This window comes from Mesoplodon densirostris, chromosome 4 (genome assembly GCF_025265405.1).
Source record: "Mesoplodon densirostris isolate mMesDen1 chromosome 4, mMesDen1 primary haplotype, whole genome shotgun sequence".
Taxonomy (NCBI): Eukaryota; Metazoa; Chordata; class Mammalia; order Artiodactyla; family Ziphiidae; genus Mesoplodon; species Mesoplodon densirostris.
Window position 1 is genome coordinate 26,459,721 of NC_082664.1, and position 15,586 is coordinate 26,475,306.

At 48.0% G+C, this 15,586-nt stretch overlaps 1 protein-coding gene across 5 annotated transcripts in view; it reads right to left on the minus strand.

Moving 5' to 3' along the window:
* ADCK1 (aarF domain containing kinase 1) overlaps positions 1-15,586 on the minus strand; it is a 112,382-nt gene that overhangs the window by 27,984 nt on the left and 68,812 nt on the right. For 3 of the 5 annotated variants that reach the window (XM_060097982.1, XM_060097979.1, XM_060097980.1), the window contains 2 exons: positions 12,647-12,805; positions 2,213-2,371 (listed from right to left, as the gene is read on the minus strand). The exons of 1 other annotated variant lie outside the window; for it this stretch is intronic. In XM_060097982.1, coding sequence (XP_059953965.1) covers positions 2,213-2,371; positions 12,647-12,805 — 318 coding nt within the window. The remainder of the gene's footprint in view (positions 1-2,212; positions 2,372-12,646; positions 12,806-15,586) is intronic. One more of the 5 variants, XM_060097981.1, reaches the window with a different exon arrangement.

Genomic DNA, 15,586 nt, shown 5'->3' on the forward strand with positions numbered 1-15,586 from the left:
AAGTACTTCCTCTTGGGCATCCACAGAAACATAGATCAGTCTCTGGCATAGTGCTAACCAACCTGTACTATAACAACATGCTGTGTGTTTGTCCCCCACTAGATGGGAAGTCTTCCCAGGCAGGAGCCAACCATCTCTTACTCATCTAGGTACCTTCCAGATCCTAGCACAGCAACAGGCCCAGGAAATGCTCAATAAATGTGGAATAATGGAATGAAAGAAAAGGAATATGTAAGTGGAAGCATAGTTCAGACCCCACAGCATTATTTCAATTAGTTAATATTATTACTTGCATTAGAAAGCCAAGTTTTCATTGAATTGGTGGTTTGAAGCTCAAGGCTGGGGCAATGTTACCACATCATCTGGATTTGCCCAAGCAAGAGGGTCTGTACAAATAATGGCATTTGCCTTGTAGGGCTGTTTAAGGAAAATCCAGTCAAGCACACTGGGGGCATCTTGACAGACCTGACCCCCAACTCACTCAAAAAGCTGGATTTTGCCAGTGGCCACACCTTCCACCAAATCAGCGTATCAAGACGCCACACTGCTCATCACAGTTGTAGGTCTTCCTCCCGTGAACCAAGCTTTAGGACTCTCAGGCAGCTAGGGTAGATGCACCCTCAGTCTCCCCATCTCTATTAATCAATCCGGATAGCAGAAGTACAGTATAAACACGGTCTCTGTTTCTCAGGATGTCTTCAGAAGCCACGTGGATACTTTAGTCCAGAGCAAGAGACCTTCCAGTCCACATGCTGAGACACCCTCCCCAGGAAGAGCCCCACTGGACTGTTTGCTCCAGAACTAGTACCTGGAGCCCTGTGCCTCCCCCTCCCACATTCTCCAGGCCTCCCCAGTGAAAAGCAAAGGGTTGATCTCTTCCAAGAGTTGAAAGTCAATCTCTCCATGTAGACTGCCAGAGGGACCCAACCCCTGCACTGCTGTGATGAAGTGGTCCCCCCGGAAAATGAATCCAAGCCCCACCATGGACAAAATGTGTTGGAAGAGCAGTGGTGTGGGCATGCATCTCTCTCACTCCGACCTCCACGGGCCCTGTGGGGAACAACAGGACAGTCCTCAAAGACCAGCTCCAAGGCCAACTCCTCATTAGAGCCTTCCCTGCCCTGCTCCCCACAGGAGCACCTTCTTCTGAATCCTTAGAGCAGGACTTCTCACTGAGCTGGGACTTTGTGTCATTTGATGTTGTTTCCCACAGTAAGTGTCTCCTATCACGCCAGCAGTTCTAGTAAATACTTGAAAACACAAATCTGTTCCAATGTGAATGATAAATTAGGGGACAATTTGATCATAACACAAATTTTACATTCACTTATGTGCAGTATCATCTGCGAGAAATACTTGGAAATGCAGAAAACTGCATCCAGCTGATCCGCACAGGAATACACAAAGCAGACACACCTCAAACATCACCACGTATGTTATGGGTTACACTCACCCATAACTGGTGTCACAACAGCTGTCCAATTTCAGATGACCCTCCTTCCACCTCTTTACAGTAACTCCTAAGCAGCCACTCTTCTGATGCCCACTTCCGCAAGCCCGTGTCAAGTAAAGTGGTGTGTGTACTGTGGTCTTATGTATTTCTTAGCCACTTACCATGTGTAAAACTATGCTACCATTTCATTAGGTTCCTATCCGCTTTTATTTTCTGGGTCACTCGTGACATTTTTGAATGTGGTAAGCCTAACCCTATTTTGCCCATACACCTTGTGGTTTCTCTTGTGCGATTTTGCATACTGTGGAGATTTCTAGGACACATGTGTTGTGTGATACAGACCTGCGTATTCAATGAGCTGATGTAATATAGGTAAAGTTTTAGGAACAGTGCCAGAGTATACGAGCATTAGCTATCACCATCACCATCATCAATGTCATCATCCCATGGTTCATGAAGGTGGAAACCATGGCTTACAGGCCTTCAGGAGTGCTCAAGGTCTTGCAACTGTAGGTCATTCAATAAAAAAAATATTTGTTCAAAAAGTCAACAATCCCCTTTGCTAATTTGTATCAATAACTTTGCCTTCAAGGGCTTTAATGTGCATCACCAGGGACAAATCAGTCACCCTCAGAAGGAAGACTCAGGAAGGAGATGTCCCCGCTCATGTCTTGCAAGGGGGGATGCTCAGGGCTGGGACCAGTTTTCCCCTGCCCTCTTCCGCCCAACCACCAGGGCCCCATGGCCCTGACCTCCTACCTTTAAGAAGTCAAAGTGCTTGAGCATTTGGGCCACTTTCTCGGCGTTCCTCCCCTCGTTGAGGAAATCCAGCTCCAAAGGCAGGTTCTTCTTGGCTTCATCCACCAACCACATGAACTCAAACTCTGGAAATAGCTGCTTCACAGCCAGGACGAGCACCTAAAACCCATCAAGCACCCCATCAGTCTGTCCACGGCCCCCACCAAGGGAGGTACATTCTCTGTCCTCCTGCCTGGGTCTGGGAGTTGACAAGTACCCAGGCCGCCCCTGGAGTAAGGGTGGGTGGGGAAACAGTTCCCCTGGGGCCCATCTCTGTAGTCCAAATCCAAGATTATGAAAGCCCAACAGCCGCGAACAGAAACGGCCACCACCATTTACTGAGCGTTCCCCACTTGCCCAGCACTGGGTAAGCACTATTACCTGCCTTATTCCTCCATTTATTCTTCACAGTGTCTCTGGGAGGTACACACCCTTATCATCTGCATTTTACAGATTAAGAAAGTTGAGGCTCTGAGAGGTTATGTGATTTTCCTGAATTTGCCCAGCAAGGAAGCAGAGCCAGAATTCCCCTTGGGTCTACCCGGCCCCAAAACCCTTGTTCTTAAGCACGTTGCTGAATTGCTGCCTTTGCCTCTCCCAGATTTGTGCTTCGTGGTCCTGTTTATAAAGGGCTGGGAGGGGGCAGCAGCTACATTTGTTTATTTCTTAGGCTGAGTGGTTGGTACCTGAGCATTTATATTATTTTCTATGCTTTCTGTATTGAATACATCTAAAATATTTCATGATAAAAAATCAAATTGGAATAAGAAACCAAGGTTGGATAAGACAAGAGGAGTAAGAGATAAGGGATTTGACTACTTGGGTAAAAAGCTTGGATTTTCGGAGATCTGGGCCCACTGTGGACTCTTGAGTCAGGACATGATGAAAGAGTGAGTTTCAGAAGACTTATCTGGCATTTCAGTTGTCAGTTTAATTATGTGAAACAAACATCACTGGCAGAGAACAAGAGCCCAGAGACATCTGCAGAGCACACCACAGCCCCTCCGTGGGCAGGGACTCAGTTCTGAGGCTACCCCACCACTGGAGCTCTGGATTTGAGATGGTCTCACAAGTTCACAGACTATAGCACTGTAGTGGGTAAGCAAGGGTGATGCCAGGGACATGGGGGATGTTCCAGCATGCGGGGGGCGGGGACAGGGAGGGACACAGAAGGCACCTCTCCTGTTCTTCTATAAGCCCTCCTGTTGGTGGTCAAAGTCAGGCCTGGGGAGAAGCACTGACAGATCCTCCCAGTAATTCTTGGTATAGATTATGGTTCAAGTTCTCTGAGAATCCCCACCTCTAGCCCTGGCTAGAGCAGAAGGACAAGGAACGAGAACTAAAGAACCATGGGCCTATTGGTACCATCTGTTATGGACTTAATGCTTATGTAGTCCCCAAATTCATATGTTAAGCCCTAACCTCAGGGTGATGGTGTTTGGAGGTGGGGCCTTTGGGAAGTAATTGGGTCTAGATGAGCTCATGAAAGTAAGGCCCCTGTGACAAGAGTAGTGTCCTTATAAGAAGAGAAAGAGAGACCAGAGCTCTCCGCTTCTTCGCCAGGTGAGGACACAGGGAGAAGGCAGCCATCTGTCTACAAGCCAGGAAGAGGCTCCAGCCGGGAACCGAATCAGCTGGCACCTTGATCTTAGACTTCCCAGCCTCTAGAACTGTGAGAAATAAGTGTCTGCCATTTAAGCCTCCCAGTCTATGGTATTTTGTTATGGCAGCCTGAGCTGACCAAGACACCACCCAGTCTATCCAGAAGGCCTTACTGAGCCCCAGCTATGAGCCTTGTCTCATGCTTCTGTTTGCCCTGGTCTATGATATGATGTCCAACACTGTATTAGGCACATGCAGCACAAAGAAATAAATCTAAAGTAAGGCCATTAACTACAAGGCATTTTACAGCTTTGTTTTTAAATCCTATGTCCGAGGCAATGTACCAGACGCCACTCTAAAAGAATCATCACACAGGGTTATTATACTCCATTTCTCTCAAACCCTTTTTAATTACATTTGGCTGCAGTCTAATTTCCTTTAAGTCTTGTCTAGTCTTTCAGGGGCTAGACCTGTGACCTTATGGTAATCGATTTAGTTTATGTTTTGTTTCTGTTTCCATCACACGAAACAAGAAGGAAGAGGTGGCAACAGTGAGGTCCAGGCCGCACGTGTCAGAGCCGGGCATCCTGTCTCGTCACCGTGCCCTCAGATGGCCCTCAGCTGTCACCAAAGGGGAGGCAGAGCTGGTGCACAGGAAACAGAAGCACCTGCCCGGCCCAGGCCAAGGGCACACCTGTCATCCGAGGCACCTGAATTCCAATCTCTGGGCTCTGAGTTCAAGCAAGAACCCTCTTGGGTGTTTTGCTCCAGCCTAGGTTCCAGAGCTTCTCACCCAGGAGGGACAAGGAAGGAGCCACAATGAGTCTCACTCATTTGTTCAATCAAAATGTACTGATTACCTTCTTGGTAATGACTTTGGACCAGACGTAGGTATACACAGAGACCCACATGTAGCCCAGTGGAGTCTATACCAGGAGATGAGGCTTCTGGCCACACAGTAACTCCTCATCATTTGTATGGTCACTGCTATTTGTGAAATTTTTAATTACCATTAATATCCAAACAGCACTGAAAGGCACTTTAAAGACTCTTCTGTTACTAATCAATTATGTGACTAGTCATGACTAGTCCTATTGATTATTATTAATACTTAATGTCATGAATCATAAAAACAGCCAAAGATTTTATTGATTGATATTAATTGCTAGTAACTAATTAGTAAACTAATTCATAACCCCAAAAAATTTGCACTACTCATAAAACTGGTCTCAAAAGCATTCTGTGGTGGTTGGCATGTCACTTCCTTGGTTACTTAAAAATGAGAGGGTCTGTTTGAATGGAAGTCAGGGGTTCTTAGCTTTATAGGACACCATCCCCTTTATAGGAAGTCACCAATTTGAAATTTTGATGCCAGCTATGAAGCCCAGAAAATGTAAATACTCCCATAATTTTGTACATAATTCAGGGGGGTTATCAACCCCTTGAACTTCACGGTGGGTGGGGAGAGGGGTCAGTTGTCTGTTCCAAGTCTAAAATGGTTTAGGCTGCTGTCATTTTAGACTTTTCTTGGCTTGGGAAAATAAAATAAAACTCCTCAGTTTCACCTTCTGTTTTCATTCCATTCCGTTCTTAAGAGCCTGCCCTAAGTAGATTCAAGTTTTTCTTTTTTGACAACAGATGCAATCAACGAAAATAAAACAGGTGTTGTTATCAGTTTGACTTTTTAATTTTTCTCCCAAATTTATCTTCTCTGTAAAATTCTTCCAGCAGCCAATTTTCCACCAGTGCCTAGCACGTACTCAATAACCAGCAGATGTTTACTGAATATTCACATGAATGAATGAGTGAATGAATAAATGAACATTCCAAAAGGTTTGCCCTCTCCCCAGAAATAATTATATGTTCACATGTGCATTACCCAAATGCACTAAGTTTTTATGCCTCTAAGATTTTGGTGGAGAAAGGACTACCTCTGAATTTGGGGGAACCACAATTTTAAGATGCCTGAGAATATTCTACTTGATTTGGAGTCTTCTTAATCAATCAAGGTATATTCAACAATTAATACTTCCTTCAAGGTAGAATAATGAAATCATTCTCCCATAGGGCTATTGGCTCACAGTAGGAAAAATAAATTATGAGCCACACAGAAATGTAAGGGGAAACTTGAGAGTCACATAAAAGTTTGAAAACTAGTGACTGCTGTTTATAATAGCAAAAAAAAAAAGGGGGGGGGAATTATCATTATCCAGGCATAGGCACTGCACTATGAGGCACTTTATATACATACTCTCATTTCTGCTTCTTCTTGCCCATTTCACAGAGAAGGGAATCAGATCCAAGAGGTTAAAGCATTTCTCAAGGTCACATAGCTTTTAATTTCAAATGCGGGACTTGGACCCACGTGTTGGGTTTTTTTTTTTTTTCCACTTCTTTCTTTATGCAGCCCTGTCTCAGGCAATACAATATAGGACAATACAACAGGAAGCTTGAGATAAGGCGTAAAAAGAGCTTTGTAAACTGTAAAATGCAACTGAAATTCGAGTTACTGCTATCAAGTTATTATATATTATAAAAGAAATAATGTTCTATGGAAAAACAGGACACTAAATAGAATGCCTACACGGATCTGAACTGGTAAAACTGGATGTTGGACAAGGATCGAAAATCAGTTCAGAGTGATGCAAATAGCTTACCATTCACGGGGTTTATCTTTGTTCTGATAAGTTATTAAAGTGCATACTTTTTAGAAAGCAGAATTACAGGGTGAAGAGAAGTTTCCATGGGATGGTCTACATCTCTGGGGCTTTTAAAAATGTATTAAAAAAAATAAAATCAGCTGTTGGATTCTGTGCCAACACAAACATTACCTAGCCACCCACTGCTCAATCAACACATTCAGAAAAGAAACAAGATGACAGACAGCATGCATTGAAAATGTTGTTCAAGAAAAATCGAACACATTAACTGTCACAGGTCTTTACTTTTAGAGTCCCTTGGTATGGGCTGGATGACATCAAATGGTGGATGGGATTCTGGTGCTCAGATCAGAGAGTTCGACCCTAATGCTGCAGAGCACCGTGGGGACAGGTGGTACATGAAGGGCAGGGAGCCCGGCCGTGAGTTAGATGCTTTAGCGGGTGATAGAGCACGGGGGTGTTCATCATCAATTTCAGAAGCTTAAGAGATGACAGGGAGTGATACAGGACAGTGCCACTGGGACCTGGGAATGATGGTCTCACTACTGCTTCATGGGTCAACTGAGTCCTACCCTGTTCTCAAATGGTGAGCGTGGCAGTGAGGCCCGGCCTGCTAAGCTCCCTGCTACTGTGGGCAGGCAAGAACTGCTGCAAAGCCAGCCCGCCAGCAGACAGACTCTGCCTTGTCAGTTCTCCCCTTGCTGCTGAATCACTGTTCCAATCTCTGGGCCCAATTAGTCTGGCTCTGGACAGCCACTCAAATCAATAAGAGTCACTGGCCATGCATCTAGAAGTAGAGTTGCCCCAATTATTAAAGGGACAATATCAGGTGATAATGACAAAGCTGAAAACACCCTTGGCTGTGCCTTTCTCTTTTGTGCAAAGTCACCGACACCATCAGGTTCATCACCATTTACTGAGAGTCAGTCTCTGTTTCTCTAGCACTGGTCAACAGCTATCACCGAGACCATCCCCTTCCCCAAGAGGAGGAGACACAAAACACCAGGGTGGCACATGCTATTGGGTGCCAACTTCCTGGCTAACAGAACCTCAATTTTCTGCATCTTTCTTGTCCTTCAAGGAAGGCAGGCCTTAGCCTGAGAAGACAAATCATGATTGATCTAAGCCAATCAAAGTGGTCCCAATCCTCTTGCGAAGACTGATTCAGGCTTGGGGATGTGGGCCTGCTTCTAGCCAATGAAAACTGAAAGGAATTCTATTAAGGGGCCACTTTTTAATATGAGGGAAGAAACAAGCCCTCTCTGGCATCTAGACGTCATCTACTTGTAGTAGCAGGAACCCCGCAGCTGTTTTGCAGCTATGAGGGGCACTACCTTAGAAGGACAAGCCAGGAAGCTGAGCTGGCAGAGTGGAAGACATAAAGAACCTGGGTCCTTAAAAACCACAAAGAAGTGATGGATTAGTCAACCTTGAAACAGCTGACCCTACTTCCAGATGTCTTGTAATGTAAGATAATATAGGTTACTATTATTTATACCACTTTTAGGTGGATGTCCTGATACATGCAGTTAAAAGCATACTAACTGATATAGCTAGTAGCCCCCGCCTCCTTATTCTCAAAAGTCTCATTTCTGCAAACCTCTATCCTTACAGCAGCTATGTGTTTGGATTTACAAGCCCACTTCTTAAACTGCAAATATCCAGAGGTTAAGCCTATTAGCCACTCTCTCCTTAGTATGAACTACTTTAATCAGGTTTTCTTCCTCTCAAGACCAGGCTGTGATCAATCACAGGGTTGGAGATGAGAGAGAGACAATAGTGGGCAGTGGGAGAGAAGCATGAGGACACACAATACCTGGAACTGGCATGAAAAGAAACACCAGAAGGCTCTGCAGAAAAGTAGCTTTGCCTCCCCTCTGTCTCTAAGTTTCTGGTGGGTACGATAGCCCTAATGCCTCCTAGAAATCATTTTTTTCCTACCAAGCACACCGGAGCATGTGTCATTCCTAAAATCAAGGCACCGTTTAGGTCTGGACTTAGAAAAAAATAGTAATACTCATTTCAAATATAAAACAAAATGAGCTTTCCAGTTGGCACCTCTTAGTTGTAAAGCAGAAAGGGTGACCAGATAGGACTTTTTTCCACCAGAGGCCAAGCCCAGTGACGAGGCAGTACCACTCTGTGCTGCTGCTAATGCTGACGGTCCACGGAGGTGGTGACCTCAGGACTCATTTCCAGCTTCTCTCCTGAAGGCTGTGAGTGCGGGTCTCTGATCTGCCTCACGATCCCAGCCCCAGCCATTGCGAAGGAGCCATTTTGTGCTCTGCACATAGTCACAGGGCTGGTGATTTCCAAGAAAAGCATCTGATGCTTATCTCAGGCAGGAAGATGCCAAATTTTTATTACTACTATTATTGATATTGACCTTACGGCCACCATTACTTAGGGAGCAGTGAGGCTCTGAGCAGAGAAAAGATGTCAGCTGTCCTCCCAGCCCCAGTGGGTCTGCTGGCCCCACTGGGCAGAGACAGGTTCCCAGCTAATGCAGGCATGGCTGCTGGGTCCCAGGACACCCAGGGATCCTCCGAGACTCACAGTGTACTTGCATCTATGGCTGTTCCATAGCTACTGAATGATGCTTCAGAAAACTAAGGTTTCCAGGTGGCTGCCCAATGCCACTCGGCAACCCCGCTCCCGAGTCCCGGTCAGCTCCCTTTTCCACTGCACCCAGCAATATTCCAAACCTTCACTTCCCCGCTCAAGCCTCCATGCCACCTCCTACCCCCTCTTTCTCAGCAGATGGTCTTACCTCCTACTTCAGAGAAAAAATAGAGGCTATCAGGCTGGTACAACTCAGCTGTCCACTTTCCCCACCTCCCCCCTCTGCCCCACTCACTCATCTGTACCCAGCCTTACTACCTTCCTCTAGCCTCAAACAAGGGCTGCCAAAGCCTACTGTTTCCACCTGTGTCCTTGGAGCCCAATCCCTCCAGGCTCCTCCTAAACCAGATCTATCAGTTACTTCTCTCTCCTAAATCTCCAAGTCCCCAGCTCCGCTGCCCCTTCCCCCTCAGCTACAGCCTGCCCCAGGTCCCCGCCGCTAATCCTGTGCTCTGCTCTAACCACTATGATCACCCTCCCCCACCATCCATGGCTAAACACGAAAAGAGTAGTCTACATTAACCGTCTCTGCTCCCTGAGGCCTCAATTCTCTTCCACCCCACTCACCCCACTCTCCCTGCTCTTCCCAAGAACTCTAAGTCGCCAAATCCAAAAATACTCTTTTCAGAGCTTTACGAATTTATATTGCATTTGACAACATGCAGTAATTCTGACAGATTATATTTTCCAAAATGGCTGCAACAATACCTCCCACTCTAATGCTCTTCTGGAACCATGCCACTCCCCCATCAAGAGGTAGAGTCTACTTCCCTGCCTCTTAAACCAAGGGGGACTTTGTGACTCTTGCTCTTACCAATAAAGTAAGGAAGAAGTAACCTGCTTGACTGCCACAGCTAGGTCATAAGACTGTGATGTGCTTTCAGCCTTATTCTCTTGGGACACTCCCTCTTAGAACCCAGCCACCATGCTGTGAGGAAGCCCAACCAGCCTTGGAGAGGCCTTGACCCACAGCGCCCACCGGCTGAGCTCCCAGCCAACAGCCAGAACCAACTTGCCAGCCGTGTGAGTGGGTCCTCCTGTTGCAGTTAAGCCACCCCAGCTGGCGCCACATAAAACAGAGATGAGTCTCTCTACCACACCCTGCCCAGGTTGCAGAGTCATGAGCAAAATACACGACTGGTGTTTTAAGCCACTGCGTTTTCAGGTGGTTCATCACGCAGACTAGTGGTTGTATCAGTTGGGGTGCTAGATAACTGAAGTGCTCTCTTCTCTACATTGTTCTCATTGGATGTAGCTGCTCAGTCCTGGTTCTCCTCTAATCCCTCTGACCATGCCTTCTTAGTCCCCTCCGGAACTCATCCTCCTGGGCACACTCCCCAGATGATGCTCCCCACAGCTCTTTCTCTGCCCCCTCCTTTTATTTTTACTCTATATAGCTTTCCTAAGTCATCTCAGCTACTGCCCCAGATTCAGCTCCCATGAGTCTCCTTGCTGATAAATCCAGAAGCTGTATTTCCAGCCTGAATTGCAGACCGACAGAGAGATCCTGATCTAACACTACTGACGGCAATGTCTTACAGAACATAGTTGCTCCGTCACCCACTCCACTTGCTCTGACATCCATCCCACCGCCTTAATCTCATAAGAAACTACATGCCCCAGGCTCCCTTGCCAACCAGCTTCCAGCTAGGTTTGGTGGAATATGGGGGGTGGGTGGGCGGGGGGGGAAGAGGAGGAGGTGAAACACCCACTGCCTCAAACAGCATCTGTGGCTCCAACCCCAGGAGACAGTCCCGAGGTCTGTGATCCACTCCCCTCAGGTGGCCCCAGCACCTGGGCTCCAGGGAACCACCTCTTCTCCTTGTCCCTCCACCTGGAGGGTGGCAGTGGCTTCCTGCTATTGGTGACTATCTCACCATTCCACTTGGCTTCTCAGCAATTCCATCCCCTGTGAACCCCATGTTCTGTTTTAAATTCCCTCTGAAATACCTAGAGCAAGTTCTTTTTTCCCCCAACTGAATCCCGACTGATACACATCATTAAAGGCACCTAAATTTAATCATTTAAGCCAGAAACTTACAATTTGTTTTCACTTTCATTCATACCAGTATTTTCCCCCATCCCATGTAAAGCTGGTCACAAAGTCCTGATGATTCCACCCCGTGAGTCCATGCCTCTCCTCCACCCCCATTACACTGCCTGGGTTCACATCATCTCTTCTCTCTCAGACCAAGGCTGCAGCCCCTCAATTAGTCTCCCTGGCTACAGTCTTTCTGCCTTCCAATACATCCTCCAGACTGTCAACAGACTTTTATTTCTAAGGCACATCTGATCACGACATTCCCCTGATTAAAATTCTTAAATGGTTCCCCACTGACTACAGAAGAAAATCAGATCTGCTCAGTTCCACAGTAAATACGTACTTACTATGTATACCATTCTGCGCCTGAGCCTGGAATACGAGGCCCTTCATGTTCTTTCCTGCCTACCTTCCCAGCCTCATCTGCACCCACGCCCAGCTCGTTCCATCTGAACCCGCTGAAGCTCTCCAAGCACAGCCTGCTCCCCTAAGACTCAGGGCCTTCGCACAGGCTGGGTCATCCTTCCCCTGCCTGGCTGTCTCGTGGGTGCCTTGGTGAAGGCCCCCTGATGCCCCCAACAGTGCAGGCACAGGGCTCCAAGGCACTTTGCAAACACCCCTTTGATGGAGCTCATAGTCAAGGGCTGTTCTGTGTACAAGCCTGTCTGCTCCATTAAATGGCGAGCTCCCCTGAGGATGAAGATGCAGGTCACTCACTCTTGATTCCTATGTACGTGTTACGTTTAGTCAAAGTGAGCTGAGAGAATAAACTAAGTGTCCAAAGTGAGGAAAGGGAACCAAGGAAGGGGAAAGAGAAAAGGAAGGAGAGGGACAAGCTGGCAGGGTAGGCAGACTGCTGACCTCCACTGGGGGTGCTGGCTACCGCCCAAGCCCTGGTCGCTCACCCTTTTTCCTTGCTCCAGGAATGGAGCTAGAAAAGTCCAGAGGCACAGTCCCCACTACAGCGGTCCCAGGGCCATTTTAGGGCATACACGTTTTATTCATTCAAAACAAAATATCAGGGAAGCAAAGGTGCAATCTGCATAAATATTTCTATGTGATCTGCCTGTCATTTCCATATCCCTTGATTGACCACATGCTCCCTTTTGTTATACTTTAACAAATTAGGAAGTAACTTTTTCTACCCCCAAGGAAATCACCTGTGGGTCGTCTCATTTCTACAATATCCCCCTGAGGTCTCCTTGGCCCCAGCAGCTGCCCACCGTGTTCTGAGACCACCCACAGACAGTTCCCAGGAATGAATCAAAAATCAAGCAACCCTGCCATGGGTCCCCTGGTCACAGCGCTGTCATGACACCTCCTTTGTGGTCTCAAGCTCTCCTCTTTCACTCTGCTGCTCAAAGGGCCACACTCCAAACTACAGGCCTTGAACCAGTTTCACGGAGGCTGCCTGGATCCCAGGGAAATGTAGAATGAGTCTGAAGAAAGGGGAAGGTGGAAGGCTCTCACCTCCATCAGAAGAATGTCCTTTGAGCTCTGAGCCTGCACCTTTGGGTGCTGGACCTTCACGGCCACCGTCCGCCCATCATGCAGCACCGCCTTGTGGACCTGGGCCAGGGAGGCAGCTCCCAGAGGGGTGTCGTCAAAGCTCATGAACAAATCATGAATCTGTCAAGAGTGGAGAAAGGACACAGCAACTAAGATGACTCGGTTCAGTGAGAGGGGCCCGGAGGATGGGCCAGGGCCAGCACTGCCCAGTGCCCCCAAGACAGATTTTCTCCTCTATCAATTGCTTTGCCTGGGCCCTTTAGTGCCATGGAAATTCACACCAGCCACCAGTGCAGGGAGTGAGACAGAAAGCACACGTGGAGGGTGGGTCTCATACCTGTGCATGGGTACCCTGAGCACCTCCAATTAAAGCCAAAAAAGTGCCATCTCGAGTGTTCAGAACCGTGCATCATCCATCCATTTAATTCCCCACCATTGTGTCTCCGAGGCTCTCACGTATGGATATGATCAAAAGTTAACAGAACCTGGGCCCAGGGCAGCCCAAGCCCAGGGATCAGACGGAAGATGTTCCAACCCTGTCAATCTGGAAAGCTCAAGGAAGCCCAGGTTAGAGGCTCCAAACCCAACAGCTACCACTTGCTGCCGCCTGAGCCTCAACATGGGTCCCCAAGTCCACTCCTGACCCAGCCACCTGGCAGAGATCTCTGCACACCAGAGCCCTGCTTTTGGTCTTCATGTGTGATGCCACCCCAAGTACCTTGGGCAGATCCCTGCCCCTTCTGTGCCTCACTTTCTCTATGAAATGGAACACATACCCCTTACTCTTCCATCTTCTCTTCTCTTCTTCCTTCCCTCCTTCCCTCTTAGAAATGCCATTCCAGTTCTCCTGAAGGAAAAGTCTGTCTGACTTGAGTGGTCAGATAGATGGTCCAGATATGAATATTATACGAGATGGGAAGCAGGGCCCCAAAAGCCTTTTGCAAAATTGTCCAGGTCTGAAATTCTCATCCCCTCCATTTCTTGAATTCCCTGTATAGCCTCACAATTCTGGAAAGGCCAGACATTCACTCACACTCACACACACACACACACACGCACGCACGCACGCAAATGTGCATATGTATGCCACATGCCTCCGCTCCTTCTCACACCGCCCAGGCTCTCGTGCTGAGGTCCACTCAGTCCGTGTCCCCTGCTGCCTCTCTTTGTCCCCCTTCGGCAGCAGCCACTCCATCCTACCCCTCAGCCCCTCTCCTCTCCTTGGACTTCAGAGGTCACACGACCCACGGCCACCACCCCATCCCTTTGTTTGCTAGGCTGCACCATCACTTTGCTAATCTCATCTCATAAATCACTCCCTCCAGTCCTGTCATCATTTTGGTAGCTTTCACTAACTCCATGCCATTTATCAACATCCTGTGGGGGCCAAAGGTCCAGGCAACACAGGAGGGGCCTACCCTTTTCTGTCACGGGAGATGGGTACAGATTGGCTTCCCACCCCCCTTCTTCCTTACTGGGTATTTATTTGTACCCCTCCTATTGCCCCCTTCCCCAACTTGCCTTTTTCCCTCCCTCGTGAGTTCTGGGCTCCCTAAGGACCAGATGCTTCCCACATCACCCCCCTGAATCACCCTGGGTCTCTCCACACAGGAACGCTTTATCCTGGACCTGGGCTTAGACTAAGAACGAAAGGGCCACAAGCCCTATAGCACATTAGAACATCAGCTCCAAATATGCAGCAATTTTTTTCTGTTTTGTTTGCTGCTGACTTCCCTACAGTTAGAACAGGACTGGAACTAGTCAGTACTAAACAAATATTGTTGAAGGACTGAATCCACTATTCTTTCTATTGGAGAGGGATTGTATCAACTCCTTCCTCCTTTTGAAATGGCTGGACCATCCTACTCCCACACTGCTACTATTCCAAAGGCCTCACACATAAAAGCACATGTCACGAGTGGGATTTACCTAGGCGGACTCCACCTGTTACTCCAGAGTGGGGTGAGACCCTGGCCTGATCGGTCAGAACCCCGGGTACCTCAGGCCACACTGATTACATCAGAGATTGACCCAACGGGTCCAATCAGACTCAACTGTTTTCCTTTTGCTTGAACTGTAGAAGCGCTTTTCTTTCTTTCTGCTCAACTTGAAGCTAAAAATTGAACTTGAAGCCTGGAGCTACCAGGGGTCGCCTGGAGCTACCAGGGGTCCCACAGTAGCGACAAAGAGGAAAGCAGAGCCAAGAGAGAGTGAATCCTGGTCACAATGGCTGAGCCCCTGGGTCTAGCCATGCCTGGATGCCCACCCTATAAAATCTTTTTTTTTTTTTTTTTTTTTGCGGTACGCGGGCCTCTCACCGCTGTGGCCTCTCCCGTTGTGGAGCACAGGCTCCGGACGCGCAGGCTCAGCGGCCACGGCTCACGGGCCCAGCTGCTCCATGGCATGTGGGATCTTCCCGGACTGGGGCACGAACCCATGTCCCCTGCATCGTCAGGCGGACTCTCAACCACTGCGCCACCAGGGAAGCCCTATAATATCTTTTCTTGCTGAAGGTAGTTTGAGTTGTTTTCTGTCACACACAACTGAAGGGGCTCTGACTGACACAGCGTGTTCTCAGGCCCCAGCAGGGATAGATGAAAGAAACCTGGGCATGGTGGCCGGTACCCCCAAGAGGCCAGTACGTGAGAGTTCCATTTCCTTCCCACCCTCTTGCTGGGACTGGGATCCAGGAACTGAAGGGAGATGGAACTTCAGCAACATTCCTGTCCGTTACATAATGAGATCAACACCACTTCCTTGGAAAGCCTCTGGTAATTCCTGAAGGAGCACCAAGGAGAATGTTTTCTGGAGAAAAGCTGTGAACTCAGACCCTCACCTCCGGCAGCTAGGATGGGCAAGAGGACCTGGGGGTTATCTGACCCCACTCCCACCCCAAGCCTC